General features: G+C 37.2%; 1 protein-coding gene across 4 annotated transcripts in view; it reads right to left on the minus strand.

Annotated features, from left to right (window-relative positions):
• Window positions 1–8820: 8820 nt before the first annotated feature.
• Window positions 8821–16220, minus strand: part of LOC139709221 (voltage-dependent calcium channel subunit alpha-2/delta-1-like) — a 131308-nt gene continuing 123908 nt past the window's right edge. For all 4 annotated transcript variants that reach the window (XM_071621177.1, XM_071621176.1, XM_071621175.1 and 1 more), the window contains 3 exons: window positions 15947–16064; window positions 14229–14312; window positions 8821–13823 (listed from right to left, as the gene is read on the minus strand). In XM_071621177.1, the coding sequence (XP_071477278.1) occupies window positions 13707–13823; window positions 14229–14312; window positions 15947–16064 (319 nt within the window). In that variant the 3' untranslated portion in view covers window positions 8821–13706. The remainder of the gene's footprint in view (window positions 13824–14228; window positions 14313–15946; window positions 16065–16220) is intronic.

Genomic DNA, 16220 nt, shown 5'->3' on the forward strand with positions numbered 1-16220 from the left:
ATATTTGGCGTATACAGTATATGATATTTGAAGATGCTCCCTGGTACATGTGATATACACGTAAGGAAAGCCACCTTGGAGCATGGAGGTTCCATAAGTTAAACAGACTTGACTTTGACCCTGTCAGGGCAAATTGAGTTTCATAGATGTAACACACATGTGCAGATCCTAGCCAGAGTATGCCTGGGACAAATTCTAAATGTTACAAACACTGTGGCACACTATTTGCCATGACAATGGGGCTTCCAAAAGCATAAGACGAGTCACTCCTTATGCAGTAGTAGCGTCAGCAAAATCGTAAATATGTGCATAGACTTATTATTCGTAAATGAATGCGGGATGTGTGCATAGCTCGTGTCAAGCAGGCTTTTTATGTGAAGCAGTCAGTCATGTGGAATGTCATAATTGCTGCACCAAACACATACGAAGAACATTGGTGCCATATCATTTTATCTACCCTGCATTCAGGATGTAGAATAAAAATCATGGCTTAACCATGTGTCAAGTTTGAAAGACTTGAGCTTTATGGTCCATCATGGTGAGGGCATCATAGGATGTTGTGTCAAAATGGAGAGGTGAGAAAATTGCAGTAGAACGTGATCATCAAAACCTCTGAAATAGTGACAAAACTATGAGTGACAACTTTATAACATACACATTTTCTTCCTCTCATGGAAAATGGTTTGCCAGCGTGGTGATATGTATTCACAGATAAGTTGTACCGGCACTTCTAAATTGACTTCTTCAATTGACATCTATATACAATGTCAATATTCCTGCCATTGCAATTGAACATCATTGTACATACAGCCCAGTTAGTTCAACAACTTATGAAATTGAGCCAACTCAATGCAGTGTCTTTAATGACACCACGCCCAGATACAGTGGAACCTCACTTTAACAAGGTAAGAAATAGCAAGATAACCGATGTACTGTAGCAAGGTACAAATCGGAGATCATATAACTATTATATTCTTTTGTTTTTATCCCTGATATGACAAGATATTCAAGCAGCTTGTTATAAGGAGGTTTTACAGCATTTTTGTCTCAAGAGATTTCAAACATAGAATGAACAACAAAAGTGATTTTTGCATGGATCAGGGATTTGACAAATAAATGCTGCTGGTCTTAAAATACAATAGGTTTGTGCACCTGATGGTTTTGGGTGAAACAGTTTCAGGGGTTTGAGCAGTAGCCATTGGAAGCAACTAAAACAAAAAAGATGAGGATTCGGAATGGATAACCATCAGTTGTACAAATTTTAATTCATTCTGATCACTGAACAGTCTGTGTGTAGTATTTTGATGACTGAAATATTTTTTGATACTGATGCAGTATAGCCATGTTGAGCATCAGTGTACGACAGTGTTCAATGCTAAAAGCAAATGTACATGTGTGTGGCAGCATTCATGAAGCCCAGACAAGGTAGAATCCTCTGCAGTGTCTACACACCAAATACCACACAGCACTTACCTCACTTTTATGCCTCGTTTAACCCCAAGTCCAATCCATTATGGCGAACTCCACATGCATAGATGCACGATGTATTCACGTCTGTATTGTCAATGTCTCATCTCTTTGATTACTGTAACAGCTGTCATTTTCGTGTGAGTTTGATTTTCGTGAATTTCATGAAGGCAGCGAATTTAACGATTTGCAAAAATGCCACTGCCTGGTTTTAATCGCGTAAAGTGGTGAAGTGAACAGACAGGCATTAGTGCACTTATGATAGCCTCGGTGTCAAACCATGAAAACAACATGTCAGAAAAATGTCTGTGATCTGTATGTGAAAATAACAGCTTTTACAGTGCTCTTTCAGTCATTGTTTGTGTGTGTTCTTTTTAATTCCTGACCAGAGAAAGTTACTTGCAAGTTCAGATCTCTGTAAATAGAAATGTTCCAAGAATGATCAATTGAGGTATATTATATTCTGTGATGTGCATAAATACATATTATAGTGTTTCATACGGAATGTTTACACTTTTGTAATATGTATAGCTTGTCTTGTGGAGAGATCTATACTTCTCCTGGTCAGTGCAGCATTGATCTTGGGGAATACATTGAATGATGACCATTCAAATGAAATAAAAAAAAATAATTCATCAATATCAACAGAGTGACCATTGAGTTTTTTAGTTGTTTTTGTTTTGTTTCACTATCACCTTCTTACCCCCTCATCATTTTTTCCCCTGTAGCATTCTGAATCAGAATAGCAAACATCATGTATAAGCACAACAGTTCTCATTTTTTACCTTTCTTAAATCCTTAAATCCTGACATGCCTTTGATGTCCACTTTTGTGTTGATAACGTTTTTTTGTCCCCGCCGAACGAGTTCGAGCAGGGGACTATGAAACGGGCTCCGTACGTGTGTGTGTCCGTGTGTCCGTCCGTCCGTCTGTGTGTGCGTCCGTCCGTGTGTGGTCAAAATGTTCAATTTGCTACTTCTCTGTCATTTATGAGCCAATTTTGATTCTGTTTGCTTTATATGATAGCACTACATGGGAGCTTTGAAACTTCTACACAGAATTTCAGTTGTGACCTTTGACCTTGACCTTTGACCTATATTGTACATTTTGCTTCAAAATGCTACTCCGCCATTTCTAACCCGATTTTGATTCCGTTTGCTTTATGTGATGGCACTAGGTGAGGGCTTCAAAGCTTCTACAGAGAATTTTGACCTTTGACTTCTTTGACCTTTGACCTTGATTTTTGACCTATATTGTACATTTTGCTACAAAATGCTACTCCTTCGCCATTTCTAACCCGATTTCGATTCTGTTTGCTTTAAGTGATGGCACTAGGTGAGGGCTTCAAAACTTCTACGGAGAATTTTGACCTTTGACTTCTTTGACCTTTGACCTTGATTTTCGACCTATATTGTACATTTTGCTACAAAATGCTACTTCCGGCGGGGACATATATTACGCACCGCGTAATTTCTACTTTTCCTTGTTTTAAGAAGGATTCAACGTTTATTTGATGAAAATTGGTTTTTAAATGGCTGAGATGTCCAAAAAAGTGATAATAATAAAAGGCGACAGGCCACGCCTTTTATTAGGATTCTATTGTTTCACCTTGTTCTTGGATATCTCGGCCATTTCAAAACCGATTTTCATCAAATAAACTTTTGATACCCCTTAGAATTGCATGCCCTTTGACATCTCATAGAGTGGTTTCTGAATATCTTGCAAAACGTTAAAAGCTAAATCCTTACCTCGACCAGAACTGTACACACCCTTTAAAGGGACTGTACAGTACTGGTCGAGGTAGGGATTCATGTTTTGAATATTCCTAAGTGAGATAATGAAAAGCCTCTTATGAAATATGAAAGAGCATGTAATTTTAAGAAGGATTCAATGTTTATTTGATGAAAATTGGTTTTCAAATGGCTGAGATATCAAAAAAAAGTGCGAATAATAAAAGGCGACATGCCACAACTTTATCAGGATCTCTTTGTTTCACTTTGTTTTTGGATATCTCAGCCATTTCAAAACCAATTTTCATCAAATAAACTTTTGATACCCCTTAGAACTGCATGCTCTTTGACATCTCATAGAGTGGTTTCTGAATATCTCGCAAAACGTTAAAAGCTAAATCTTCACCTCGACTAGAACTGTACACACCCTTTAAACTGATAGTCATAGCAATTTACCATCATTTGGCTGTATCACTCAGATAGATATGGCCTGTGAATACCTCAAACATCCCTCATTAACCTACAAGGTGTAAATGATTGTCACTACATGTATTACTCAACTAGATAATTTCTCCCTCCTGAATGCTTGGTAGCCGGTGTCATTTTCTTTGTTTACAAATGCATATCAGTGTGAAACTCTTGAACTGCTGATAATCAAAGTGATGAAAACATGACGAGAGGTAATAAACTCTCCCTTAATTTTATTGTGCTGTGTTTGCAAGAAAAATGTATTGAGCAGGGGTATCGTGTGAGAATACTGGCCATAAAAAGTCTGAAATAACAAACTGATTTTAAAAAAAGTCTGAAAAGTGGGTTTGTGGCAGAGTGAAAAAATGTCTGAATTCAGATTAAACTCTGAATTCTTGCATCCCTGACTGAGGGAGAAATTATACTGCATGACTTTTATGAAAATGCAGTATAATTCATAGTATGTCGTGATCTGTTTTGATAACCAAGCACAGAAATGTACGTGTACTGTACCACGCAGTTATGCCATATATAAACACTTTGTATCCATTGACACAGGAGAGGGTAAATGTGCAAACTGGTAGTGAATTATTACTTTCTGATATATTTTCATACTTATATGCAAATAGGAGATACAAAGTAAATCATTACTCTTCGACACATTTTCATACATATATGCACATTTTATTGCAAAAAGAATCGTTAGACACAAGAACTGAACCTGACCAAGATATATACTCCAATGGAACATAAAAACATACACTGTAAGTTATACATTTGTACACACCCTTCAATATATAAATGTACGTATACAAGCAAGACATATAACATAATCCCTATTTGTTTGATATGATAAATAATTTGAATGAGCATTTATGATAAAATGTACTGGTACTGGAAAAGGTATATAAATGCACATTGCACAATTCTGTGATACATGATCTCATTGCGAAATAACAATAGAAAGCAGAGCATATTCGCGGAATCCAGAATTTATTTATTCATTCATTTTTTATACAATGAAAGTACTGGCATCAGCTTCAACCGGTTCCTCTCCTTGATGAGCTATGTGACACTTGACTGGTATCTAGGTTGTTTGCACCACACAATTCCCCATGGCCTAATGATTGAACACATTGCAGTCTGGGGAGGGACTAGATCCCAGAACCCCACTCAAATAAGGCATGAATAGAGCACTCCAGGGCACCGTTTCATGAAAGTTGTCTGTCCTGACAAGTTGTCAGTCTCTGACAATCACAATAGTAAAAGTCAGTGACCAGAGCTTGAATATCAGCCAATCAAAACCAAGGATTTTACTGAAATTGTCAGAGACTGACAACTTTCATGAAATGGTGCCCATGACTACTCCTGAAGTCCTCTTAATTTTTTATGAACAGACAGCAGGCCCCTGGCCCCTCTTAGGGCTAGGTTAAGGAGCCCTCCTGAAGCGCTCTGAATTGTAAAAATGGTCACCAACGTTTAGAGCGCTCCGAAGTGGTACAATATGCGGCGCATAGAGATTAATTACTGTATACGTCATATATTTAGTGAGTCTAATTGTTCGGGAATAAGGACTTCGCAACAATATCACGAGTGGTTAAATTTGTGATTGTCGAGCGCTGCAGGAGTACTCCCGTTCCCAACTTTGTGCGTAAATGAGGTATTCCTTCAGCAATATGTCCTGCCACTTTGTATGGTATGATGTTAGTCATAGGCACACATCCCTGAGGATAGTTTTGACTCAAGTCTGATGTGAACACTATACCCACACAGAAACAGCCCACAACCTTTACCTGAAATTTACAACTGCATTTCAAAAGCTGAGAACCAGAAAGAGGTAAGTCAGTGCATGCACTTAACGAAAGTGCGCGGAGTTGTAAACATTCTGCTTCTCAACCGATGATGTACAGACATGCCACAAATCTAACAATGACTTCTGTGGCTCTTCTGCTGTCTCCAATGCAATAAAGCACTGCTTTGTCTAGATGGTAACATTCACTGCTGCATCTTCGATATAGACAAAGCACAGCTAACACTCATCATAAAAAGATCCAAAAAGTCAAGCATTACTACAATTTGCATTCCTTTATATCTCAAAGAGCACTCCTTGGGCATATTTACAAAGAGATTGGCATCATGCAACAATTAAGCATACATTACAATGTAGTTGCTGTTAAATGCCATAGTCACAACTTCCCTTGATTCAGAACTGACTGGCTGCCATTTTATAGCTGTTGCTAATATTGCAGGGCTGCCAACTCTCACGCATTGAGTGTGAGACCTATCACGCAATTTGGTCCTTTCTCACTCTAAAACTTTATTTCATTTGCATGCGTTTCTATTGATCTCACTCATTTTAACTCCTAAATTATAGCATTGGCCTATGGGAGTCTCACTCTCAACTAGTTTCCAGTGTTGGCAGCCCTGATATTGTAACTGCTGTAATTGTTGTGGTAAGTCACAATAATTGAAAGCTTCATTATGAATCAGGCTCCTGATTTCTATCCAGAATTGTAACTGACAGTACTGGAATTTAGAGGAGCATGTACAGCGTATATTACAACAAGTTTTGCACAGATATACAAATGTAGGTACACTGTGCATTGGAGTTGTTAGATAATATGAGTTTCAAAATGTAATTTGATGATAGATAGCAGTAGAGTTGCATTTGAGCTAAAATTGAGGAACTGGGGAACCTTCCTATATCAAGTACTAAAAACCATGGCAATTACCTTGTTCTATATGACTTCTCATTCTATCAGGGTACAAAAAGAAATAAAAATATAAAGAGTAGGGGCCTGCCAAATCGCCTTGTTATAGGAGGGTTATGTTCTATGCAACCTCTGTATAACAAGGTTCCACTGTATTTACATTTCTCTATGGAAAAAAAAATCGCTGAAAGGTTGTTTCTACGTAACTTCTTCACGGCAGTATACTTTTTTTGTTTTGTTTTGGGTTTTTTGTGGTCATTTTAGGCAATGCATTTACTATGACTTTCATTATCATATGATGAGTTGTAGCATTACATGGGATACTCCATTTATGGTATTGTCCTTCCACTGTTTAATGCCCACAGCTTGACAATCAAGAGAGGGCAAGTATGAGTGCTTCAGCCTACAGAAAGAAATCTTATCTCGGGCACATTTATTAATCAGTTCTTTCCCTCAAATTCTATGTAACATACGCGTCCCTACTCTAGCATACATGATAAATACCTTCACATATAACCGAACAACTGTGAGTCAAAAAAAAAAAATTCACAAGAAACAGAAGCTACTTATTATTGTACTACGGAGCATCACTGATTGATGATGGAGCTGCAATTAAGTCACCCAACCAGATTGTGCTGCCAGTTCCCAAGACCTAAATTGTCAGCACAAATTCAATGACGAATTCTATCAACTCTCTGGAATATATTCTACTGCATTCATTACAATTGGGTAGTGATGTAGGCAATTAGATGAAACGGTTATACAGAAACTTACTGACGTTCAAATAATGGTACTCCACCACAGATATCAGTATTATCAATAGCTTACAAACTTTGTATATATGGAAAAAAAATCCTATCTATGATTGATCTTGAGTAACTAGAGTTGATACAAAATTGTATATTTAAATCAGGATTTAATAGGATAATATGTGACTGCCTGTAAATATCACTGTCTCTATGCAGAGCCAGCATAAGACCAAAACTATTCTAGCCGTCGACTAGTTGTTGACAAGCTCTCAGGAAAAGTGCTGTTCATCGAAAAAGGCTGACACAGCGTACGGTAAACTCATCAGAGACCAGAAATCCAGTATTCATTATAATTCATCTTTATCACATGTTTAACAAATTCACACCCCAATTAGTGCCCCACAACAGGAACTTGTCTTCAATTAATCAATCCGTCAAGTCCACTGGTGTCAAATAAATGTGATCATTCGTCAATCATGACATCACACACAGACTCATGGTTTCCATGGCAACGAACGAGGGAACCAACACACTACTTGAATGCCTTTCTTCTTCAAATTTACCTCAAGTTCTGAACAGACATCTGTCGGTGGAATAGAAAGATTTGTTCAGAATGAAATGCTGATCAGTGGGACAACTGACTGAATGAGAAGAGCTGCGTTCTTGATGAATACCCTACCCTATACAGCATCTGGCCCATTCCTCGTCCAGAACGCCTCCCCTTATAACATTAATTTGGCCATTATCACACATGTCAATAGCAGCAAGTAAAGTACGATACAGTGAATAGAATCTGCATCCCTCGTTCCATAAAATGATATGTAAATTGCTGCTGCTGCTGCAGATGAAACCAATGAGTTAAAATCATGGCACACTCCAAGCACTACAGACCATGACTGCAAGTAGGGCAAGCAGCTCAAATTGAGCAGAGGCTTGAGTGTTTGTAGGCTGGCCATGATTCTGATATTGCGTGGGATGGAGAATTCCATGCCGAGTTTTGTACCGGGGAAGGCAAATGACAGCCGTAACTATGTGTCGACAGCAACACTGCAGACATGACAACCCGCATCAACAAAAGAGTGCCATATTTCCACATGCAATGATTACCAAGTGTCCTCACCTAGTTTACATGCAAATGAACAATAATCCATCTCACACATTTATAAACATAAAAAAACAGTTAATGATATACTGTTAAAGTGGACATATTTTCACGATCAGCCGAGTAAAAAGAATTTTGCGTGTTTTCAATTCAGCGGAATCGAGACATTACATAGTGGTACATATAATTAACAAGCAAAAACATTCACATGCTTTTATTTTCACACTAATTTCTGGTTGCGCAAAAAATGCACAAAAATGTCCACACCATGAAAACGTCCACTTTTACAGTACATACAATACTGCCGTATTTACAAAATGAACCAGCAACAATAAGTTCTATGTACAAGAAGGCAACCAAGTGTCCATTGCAAATATTGTAGACATCAAATGAATCCTACTCTCTCTCAACAAAAAAACAAAAAACCCACCTATGACCCAAATTCCCTCGTATATTATTTCAATATATATCATATTTACATAATGCAAGGGAAGCATGGTATAGTCAAAATGCGTTGAATGGTTGTACAAGTTAATATTGACAATAAAAGTCTTCCTCAGTGCTAGGAGATAAAATGAAGGGGGGGTGGGGGTGAAGGATCTCAATCTACACCAGGGAACTATCAAAGTTCAAAATCAGAGTCTGGTTGCAGGTGAATTGTGCACATAAATACGCAATCAATCTAAAGTAGTATTAGTCCATCTTCACCTCAATGCAAAGTCTTGGTTATCATATGATTCTAATTTCATGAATCCTATCATAGACTACACATCTGTATTATTTTTATGATGAAAGAATGTCGAAGATCTGATATAGGTTTACCTTGAATGTTTATCCTAAGAGTACTCCTTTAAGCTAATGTGATCAAAATTCTGTCCAAGATCCCCCACTTCTACTCATCAGGGTGACACTACACCTCTAGCCCCCCTGAGCTGCCAGGAACACTCATTCAATTTTGATATCAGAATCATATTTTCTCAAAGCTGTGTGTCAAGAGGTCCCATCAGCAAACACAGCTGAATAGTTTGAAACCAGGTAACAGATGAACAAGTGCGTATGAGTTGGAAGGCAACACCTACAACAAGCCGACTCTACACAAGGCAAGTACTGCTTATTATTTCACCCATTATTTTGTTTATCAACAAATGTATGACATTTTCACTAGTAATATGACACTACTGTTTTTGATACACTTATTTCAAAGACTGAAGTCAAAATTACTGGACAAAAAATACATATATATTACACCATGTACCTGCTTGCCTTTTACTAAAGAGAAAAAAAAAATGATAATCAAAGGGAGGTTTTCTGGCTTTAGGTCAGTGACCTTCCTAGTGCATTTTATGAGAATACACAGATGGCTTTACAGAATAATATGTTAGCATGAACACTTCATTTGTCCATTTGCACTATTCATGCAAGTACTTTAAATGAATTATGTTTCCATTTGCAATTCTTCCATCTACTGAAAAGTAGGGCAAAAGTATCTCTGCCCTGTTTTTATATGAACATCACTCTTTACATTTCATATTTACATTTATAAAATGATCTGCTGTAGAAACACATGTAGATATTGCACTTATATGTTGAGGAACATATTGTATAATATGCAGGTACTTAATAAAGATGTAATAGGAAAGATTTCATTCCCTTTTAGATGAGCAAAAGTACAACCTCTAAGACTATTTACATCATAAATTAACAACTAAATGCCAATGCAATATGTTTAGCATATCATAACCTGCCATCTATTGATGAATGTACTTCTTGAAATTGTTGCTGATACTAACAAAAACTCCCTGCAATGTTTGAATAATACAGTCAGCTTTTACTCTTGTAAGCATAAATATATAACCACAGATATGACATGCAACATATAATCAGTACTATAACAATGTGCTTACCAATTAAAAAAAAGTGAGATCATTATTGTCATTTTCACAGGATGTCTGTCTAGCAAACATGCCTGACCTGAAAATACACTCAACAACGAAGCAGTTCTCATATCTGCACCTGAAATCAATCAATAGGCATCAGCAATTAATATTTTAGTTTGTTGACTGAAATTATACTGTAATTCTTTGCCATGATATTTGTGCCATGATTTATCAAACAGCATGAAAAGAAAATCATGTTCAATGCTATCACAATAAAAGTCTTTGCCAAAGGCTTACAAGAAGACAATCATGTCTAAAGTTTCAGTATGAATATAATAATATACTGAGTTTCGAGGAATAAGACTTCTTGTTGCATTGTGTGATAGTTTTTTTTTTCTTTCATACTACTGCCAAGAAAATGAATCAACTGCATGTAAAATGTGATACAATCATAAAGCAGAAAATGCTTTGGAATATCGTCAGCTGATAAAGGGGGCTAGAGCAAAAGGCAGTATGAATGGAATGACACGAATTAGATGATTTGCCATGATTCTCTTGATGAAGAACATGTCCTGTTTACCATGGCAGTTTCTAATTCTTTGAATGCATTCTCAAGACAAACATGTCCATCCTTAAACTGCAAAGTGCACATTACTTTTTCTCCTTCTATTTTTGTTGCTTTTGAATAACTTTAGGCGATTACTAAATCAAGGTCAAACTCATGAGCAGCTGTATAACATTTCCAAGATATATTGTGCATGTGGTTTTTATGGAAAAACACAAAAACAAACAAAAAGGTGCTACTCTTCCAAGAAATCAAGGTGAGCATTCCTGGATTTGACAAGGAATGGTCTCAGCATTCCGGGAGTGTGTTGCTGGTATAGATACCATGGTGATGATTAATTTGGAATAAATACGGATAAGAGTACACCTTCCTCTTAATAATATAAGTCATCTATAGTGGGTTATAATACTCTACCAATCTTGCATATCTTAAAAGTGACAAGTTATTTCAGAAGCCCAAAGTAGCTTCAAATCTCTTCAATGTTCAGAATATGATATGTCGATAAAATACAAGTGAATACATGAGAATAATACACGAACAAAGTATATCCCAATATCTATCAACATCAACGGCAATGTCGCTTTTTTCATACAAACGAGAAAAATAAGCATACAGCTCGGTAACTTGTATTTGTCAGCATACATAGATATCATATCACAGTTCATTTATAATTTCATAAACATCCCAGTAGTGTACGCATCCAGAATCTATATTAATCATATGTGCATTCTGGATCATTTACCATGTGCTGTAATCCAACAAAAGATTTTCAGCAATCTCCGTGGACAAGACTACAGTACAAATTCTAGCATATTGCTTCCAATTCAAGACACTGCTGACATGAAGGGAAAAAAAAAAGCCAAAATTCAGGTGATAATTTATAAAGCCATTTCAGCATTGGCTCTGTGTTACAATAATTACTTCTCTCAAGAATATGATATGAAATTGAGCAGCAACACTTTTTTTCTTTCAATTCTTCTATAAAAACTGCCTTTCTCCTACGCTTTTGTGTGAGTGTGTTAGCATACCAGAATTGGGAGTTTCTTGCAACAGAGCAGTACCTTGAAATGTGTACAGCAAGATTCACATACAGTATATCAGATCTTGTGAGAAAGTTTTATCTACATTCTGCACATTTTCAAAATCTTTCGACATCTTGTAGTCCAAATTATATCACATATAAGTTATATTTCTAGTGGTGATTACATGATGGAAATGCCAAGAATAATCAAATAAAAACACAAACACACAAACATAAAACACAAACCTAATAATCCATCACCATTTTGTTTAAATGAGCAAACTTTATCAGCAATTGTGTGTCTAAATATCATTTAACAGCAATGATCAAAGCTTATCTTTTGCAATATACCACGCACCACTTTTCTGGACTTTGAAGTTTCGTACACTGATGCTGGCGAATGATACATGTACATGACAGCAACAGTAATATGTGCAAACGTAAACCCATTATAATGGTATGCAAAGGAAAACCTGAAGATACGTAATGAATGATAAAGAATCTGAATGCTTTTACTGTGTGTGGACAAGGTACCCGTGCAGTAACTGTACTTCAAACACTGAGACTACATACAATTGAAACATCCTTTCTCAACATAAGTCACTGTAGAGATATGAACATATTGATATGGCAATGATCTTTCAGCATTATATTACAGAGTCACTACTGTATGGTTGTACCAGGGGCTGAAAGTACTGTTATATTTCTGTCCAATCTGCTGAAATTCCAAACTCTGGGTAGAAAGATATTACAGATATACAAGCCATGATGCATCCAGTGTTTACTGCTGCCTGAGAAAGCAAATTATGGAATGTCTATAAAGTTGCCCCCTTAAACCCAGGTGGGTGACATGCCAACTTCTGTCCAATTTTTTTTTTCTCTCTCTCTCTGCACTGCTCACTAGTGGAGGACACAAGCTTAATGGAGGTATTGAAAAGTTTGGATAGAATTCAAAATCTATCAATCTGAAAGAAAACTTTCAAGATCTTCATTGCACACCACCTGATTTTGGCATCACTGTCTGGTCTAAGAAAGACTCTTCCTCTCTTACCAAAGTTCCATTGTTGTTTTCCTTTATCGAGCATGATAAAAGATCACAGAATTTTTTTTTTTAATGGAAATTTGACAGTGGTGTGCCAGCAATTACACGAGGGAATGATTATGTACAATATGACATGGAGAAGATAAAGATGGGAATGATAATAAAGGGATGTTTTTCTGATATTCTTACAGATGCTCTCCCACTTGGACGAGTAGTCTAAAGTTCATTACTGCATATTAGTACCCTGGTCACTGGAATCATAATAATGATTAGCTTGTAGTTTTACACTACGAGACGCCTCTACATGACACCTAATCTTTTAAGATTTGACTCTCAGGTAAGAGTTCCACTTGATGATTAAACCACAAGAGCGGAAGAAATACATACATGTAGTGTTAGCCCTAAACCCAATAATGTGCGACAATACAGTAGTGTACAACACGCAATGCAGGCTGATTTGGAAACTACAGTGTAATATACGAACAGTTCAGTAAAGGGGAAATAGGGTTCACAGAGAGGTCATGCTAACTTTTGAGTTCATTGATTACTGTGTCCACACAACAAAAAAACTATGAGTGGGGACCCCTTGCGGCTCATCAATGGAGCGTAAACCCTAAAATGTCTAAAATGAAAAATTGGCGCCTGTCCAAGTTGCGTTCCTGAAGAAATTACAGTAAAGGAATATAAAAAAACAACAACAACAACCCAAGCAAACGAGCAGTGTGGCACAACCATTTACATGATTGGGATTTAGATGTTTGTGGAACCCTGCATTAGAAGCACAGAAAATTACAGATCTTGTATTTGTGGTTTGCTTATGATAAAGGCAATTTCAACTTGCCAATGATGAACAGACTTTATAGGACACAAATCATACATCCCACACAAACTTCAAAATGAGAAGACTGACAAAGAATAGGGAATTCGGATTTTGCACTTGAATATAGTCCCATAGTCATATGCATCCTGATTCATCACGATGATGACATCGTCGAAGCCCAAGCTATAACCACGGAGCAGATGTACAGGTTGAGCAGTAACCATGGTGATGACGAGGCTGTTGGAATACCATGGCAGATGGTGTCATTCTCCTGGGGTGAGAAAAACCAAAGAGGACAAGGATATCTTTAATATGAATGAAAGAAGCCATGACATACACCATGTTACACACAATCAATGTGCATGCTATACACAAGTGAAATGTAAATTAGCATGCATGGATACATGGCAGTCACCATGTTTTTGTTTTTGCTTTATAATAGTGATCATCTACAATTGTAGGTGACCATCATCCTAACTTTTTAATTGCAGCAATCATCCACTCTATTACATTGTAGCCTATTTACTTATCATGTCGTCATCATCATCTTTATTCACATTCATCTTTATCATCCACTGTCTATCAACGCTACCATTATAATCATTTCAATACCAATCATGATTATGATCAACCATTCTTGTCATTGTAACAGGCAGAGTAAAGGCAATGAACTCACCTCACTGCTGTAATTGTAGCAGTTTTCACTGGGCCGCCTCCTGTAGCGTGGCTCCCGGACCAGCACGCAGGGATCAGGAGCTTCATGTGAACACCACAAATTGTCAAGGATATTTTGGCAGACTACACATGTGACCTGAAAGCTGTTTAAAATAAATTGCCTCAATTAAAAAATTAGATGAAAGAGGACCTTTTTGTTCTGAAGTGGAATTCGGATTTTGCTTTTTACTGGGAATAAACCATGAGCATGATAAAACAGTTTTTACTCGCTAGGAGGTGGAAACTCTTTGATAAATGACCTGGGGTGGTACACTGAAAATCTTCCTAAGTTTTTCCCAAAGTTTTTGATAAGTCAGAAAGTTAGGAAGTGCCAAGGACGGACAGAATTGGTATTCTGAAATTTCTTCCTAGGAACTTCTTAATGCAAATTAAGTCATCCTTATCCCTGCCCACTGTTCTTTCTTAAGCCAATATGAAATGTTGTATCATAAGGAACCAATCAATAACAATAGTATATTATTATGATGTAGGGTAAATAAGTGTTGTGCATGCTCACATCCTTGTCCTCGGCACGTTCCATTTTTCATGCCCATTTCGCACATATGAAGTACACATTGCGTGCAGTGAATGACAAGCGCCTATCACAATGTTTTGCAGCTGGCTATATCTCAGCAATGTAATTAGGGCAGGGGTGGGGCTTTCCAAATAATTTTGCTCCTAAAATTCTTTCCTAAGTGCATTCTAGAATACCAACTTCTTCCTACACTACAAGTCAGAAAGTAACATATCTTCCTAGAATTCATGCTCATTTGTATATTTTCCTAAGTTTTTTCCTAAGAAAGTTTAGGAAAAAAGTTAGGAAGAAACTTAGGAAGAAACTTGGGAAGATTTTCAGAATACCACTTAGGAAAAAATCCTGACTTGGGAAGAAAAATCTTTCAAGGAAGAATTTCAGAATACCATCCCTGATCTTGACCCCAAGTCCTTGAGAGGAGGGGAGGGAATTCCCCCACCAGAGAATGGGCACACAAGTGGAGTGTCTGGTGGTAAAATATAAAGTCTTTGGGAGGATGTGACAAAATGTATAATTCATGCTTCAAAACATGAACAAGACTTTCACACAACAGGGAGTCTATTTTGTGCCTATATACTGGGGGCCAGCAGGTCAAAGTTCAACGGAACATTTTCAGGTCATCATAACTAGAAGAGCATACATGTATGTGTTAAAAACATGCATCAAAAAAATGTCCAAGAGTTGTAATTCATTTCTTATGAAAAGTACACATTCCTTCTAGTTTGATACTGACAAATATGTAATGGGTAATATTATTCTCCCATGTTTTCTGAAACGTTAGTCAAGTGTCTTTTCATTTTGCTCGAAATATGAAAATATATTGAATTCTCTTTATATTTTCATTACATTTCATTGTCCATATGAAACATCACAAAACACTGTTAGTCTTTTTATCCAGCAATGGCAGCACCAGGGAGGTGGCCCCCTCCCTGGCGGCACCAAAAACTCGTATCTAATGCATAGTCTCCAATTTTCCTAAAACTAATCTGATACTCTTGCTGCATTCGTTAAATCCACAAATATATATTCATATATTTTCCTTTAGGTGCCCAAACTTCCACAAATTAAATGCCGGAGTTCATTCATATAAGTCCAAGCGTTTTTGTTTCTTCCCTTTGGAAAGTCATCTCTCCAGAAGAAAGGATATCATCCGAGGGTTCCTGTGGCTTCTGGACCACCGGCTCGTTGGGGCAGCCATCGCACTGGGCATCTGTGACAAGCATGAGGAGGTTGGTCCCTTTGATCTCACTGGTTACCCAGCTCCTGTGAGGACCAAGGTTAAAGCAAATAATCACAGTAGATGCATATTATTTACCTCCCGCCGACATTTTCAGGCTTGCCGCTTGTCTCGTTAGTTCTCTCATTCTTGTTTTCTCTATCTCTGCTACTTGATGGCTCTCTCTCTCCCTGTCTCTCTGT

Source organism: Diadema antillarum, unplaced genomic scaffold (assembly GCF_040938485.1).
Source record: "Diadema antillarum isolate AM-2024a unplaced genomic scaffold, OU_Dant_1.0 seq00001416_RagTag, whole genome shotgun sequence".
In the NCBI taxonomy this organism is placed as follows: Eukaryota; Metazoa; Echinodermata; class Echinoidea; order Diadematoida; family Diadematidae; genus Diadema; species Diadema antillarum.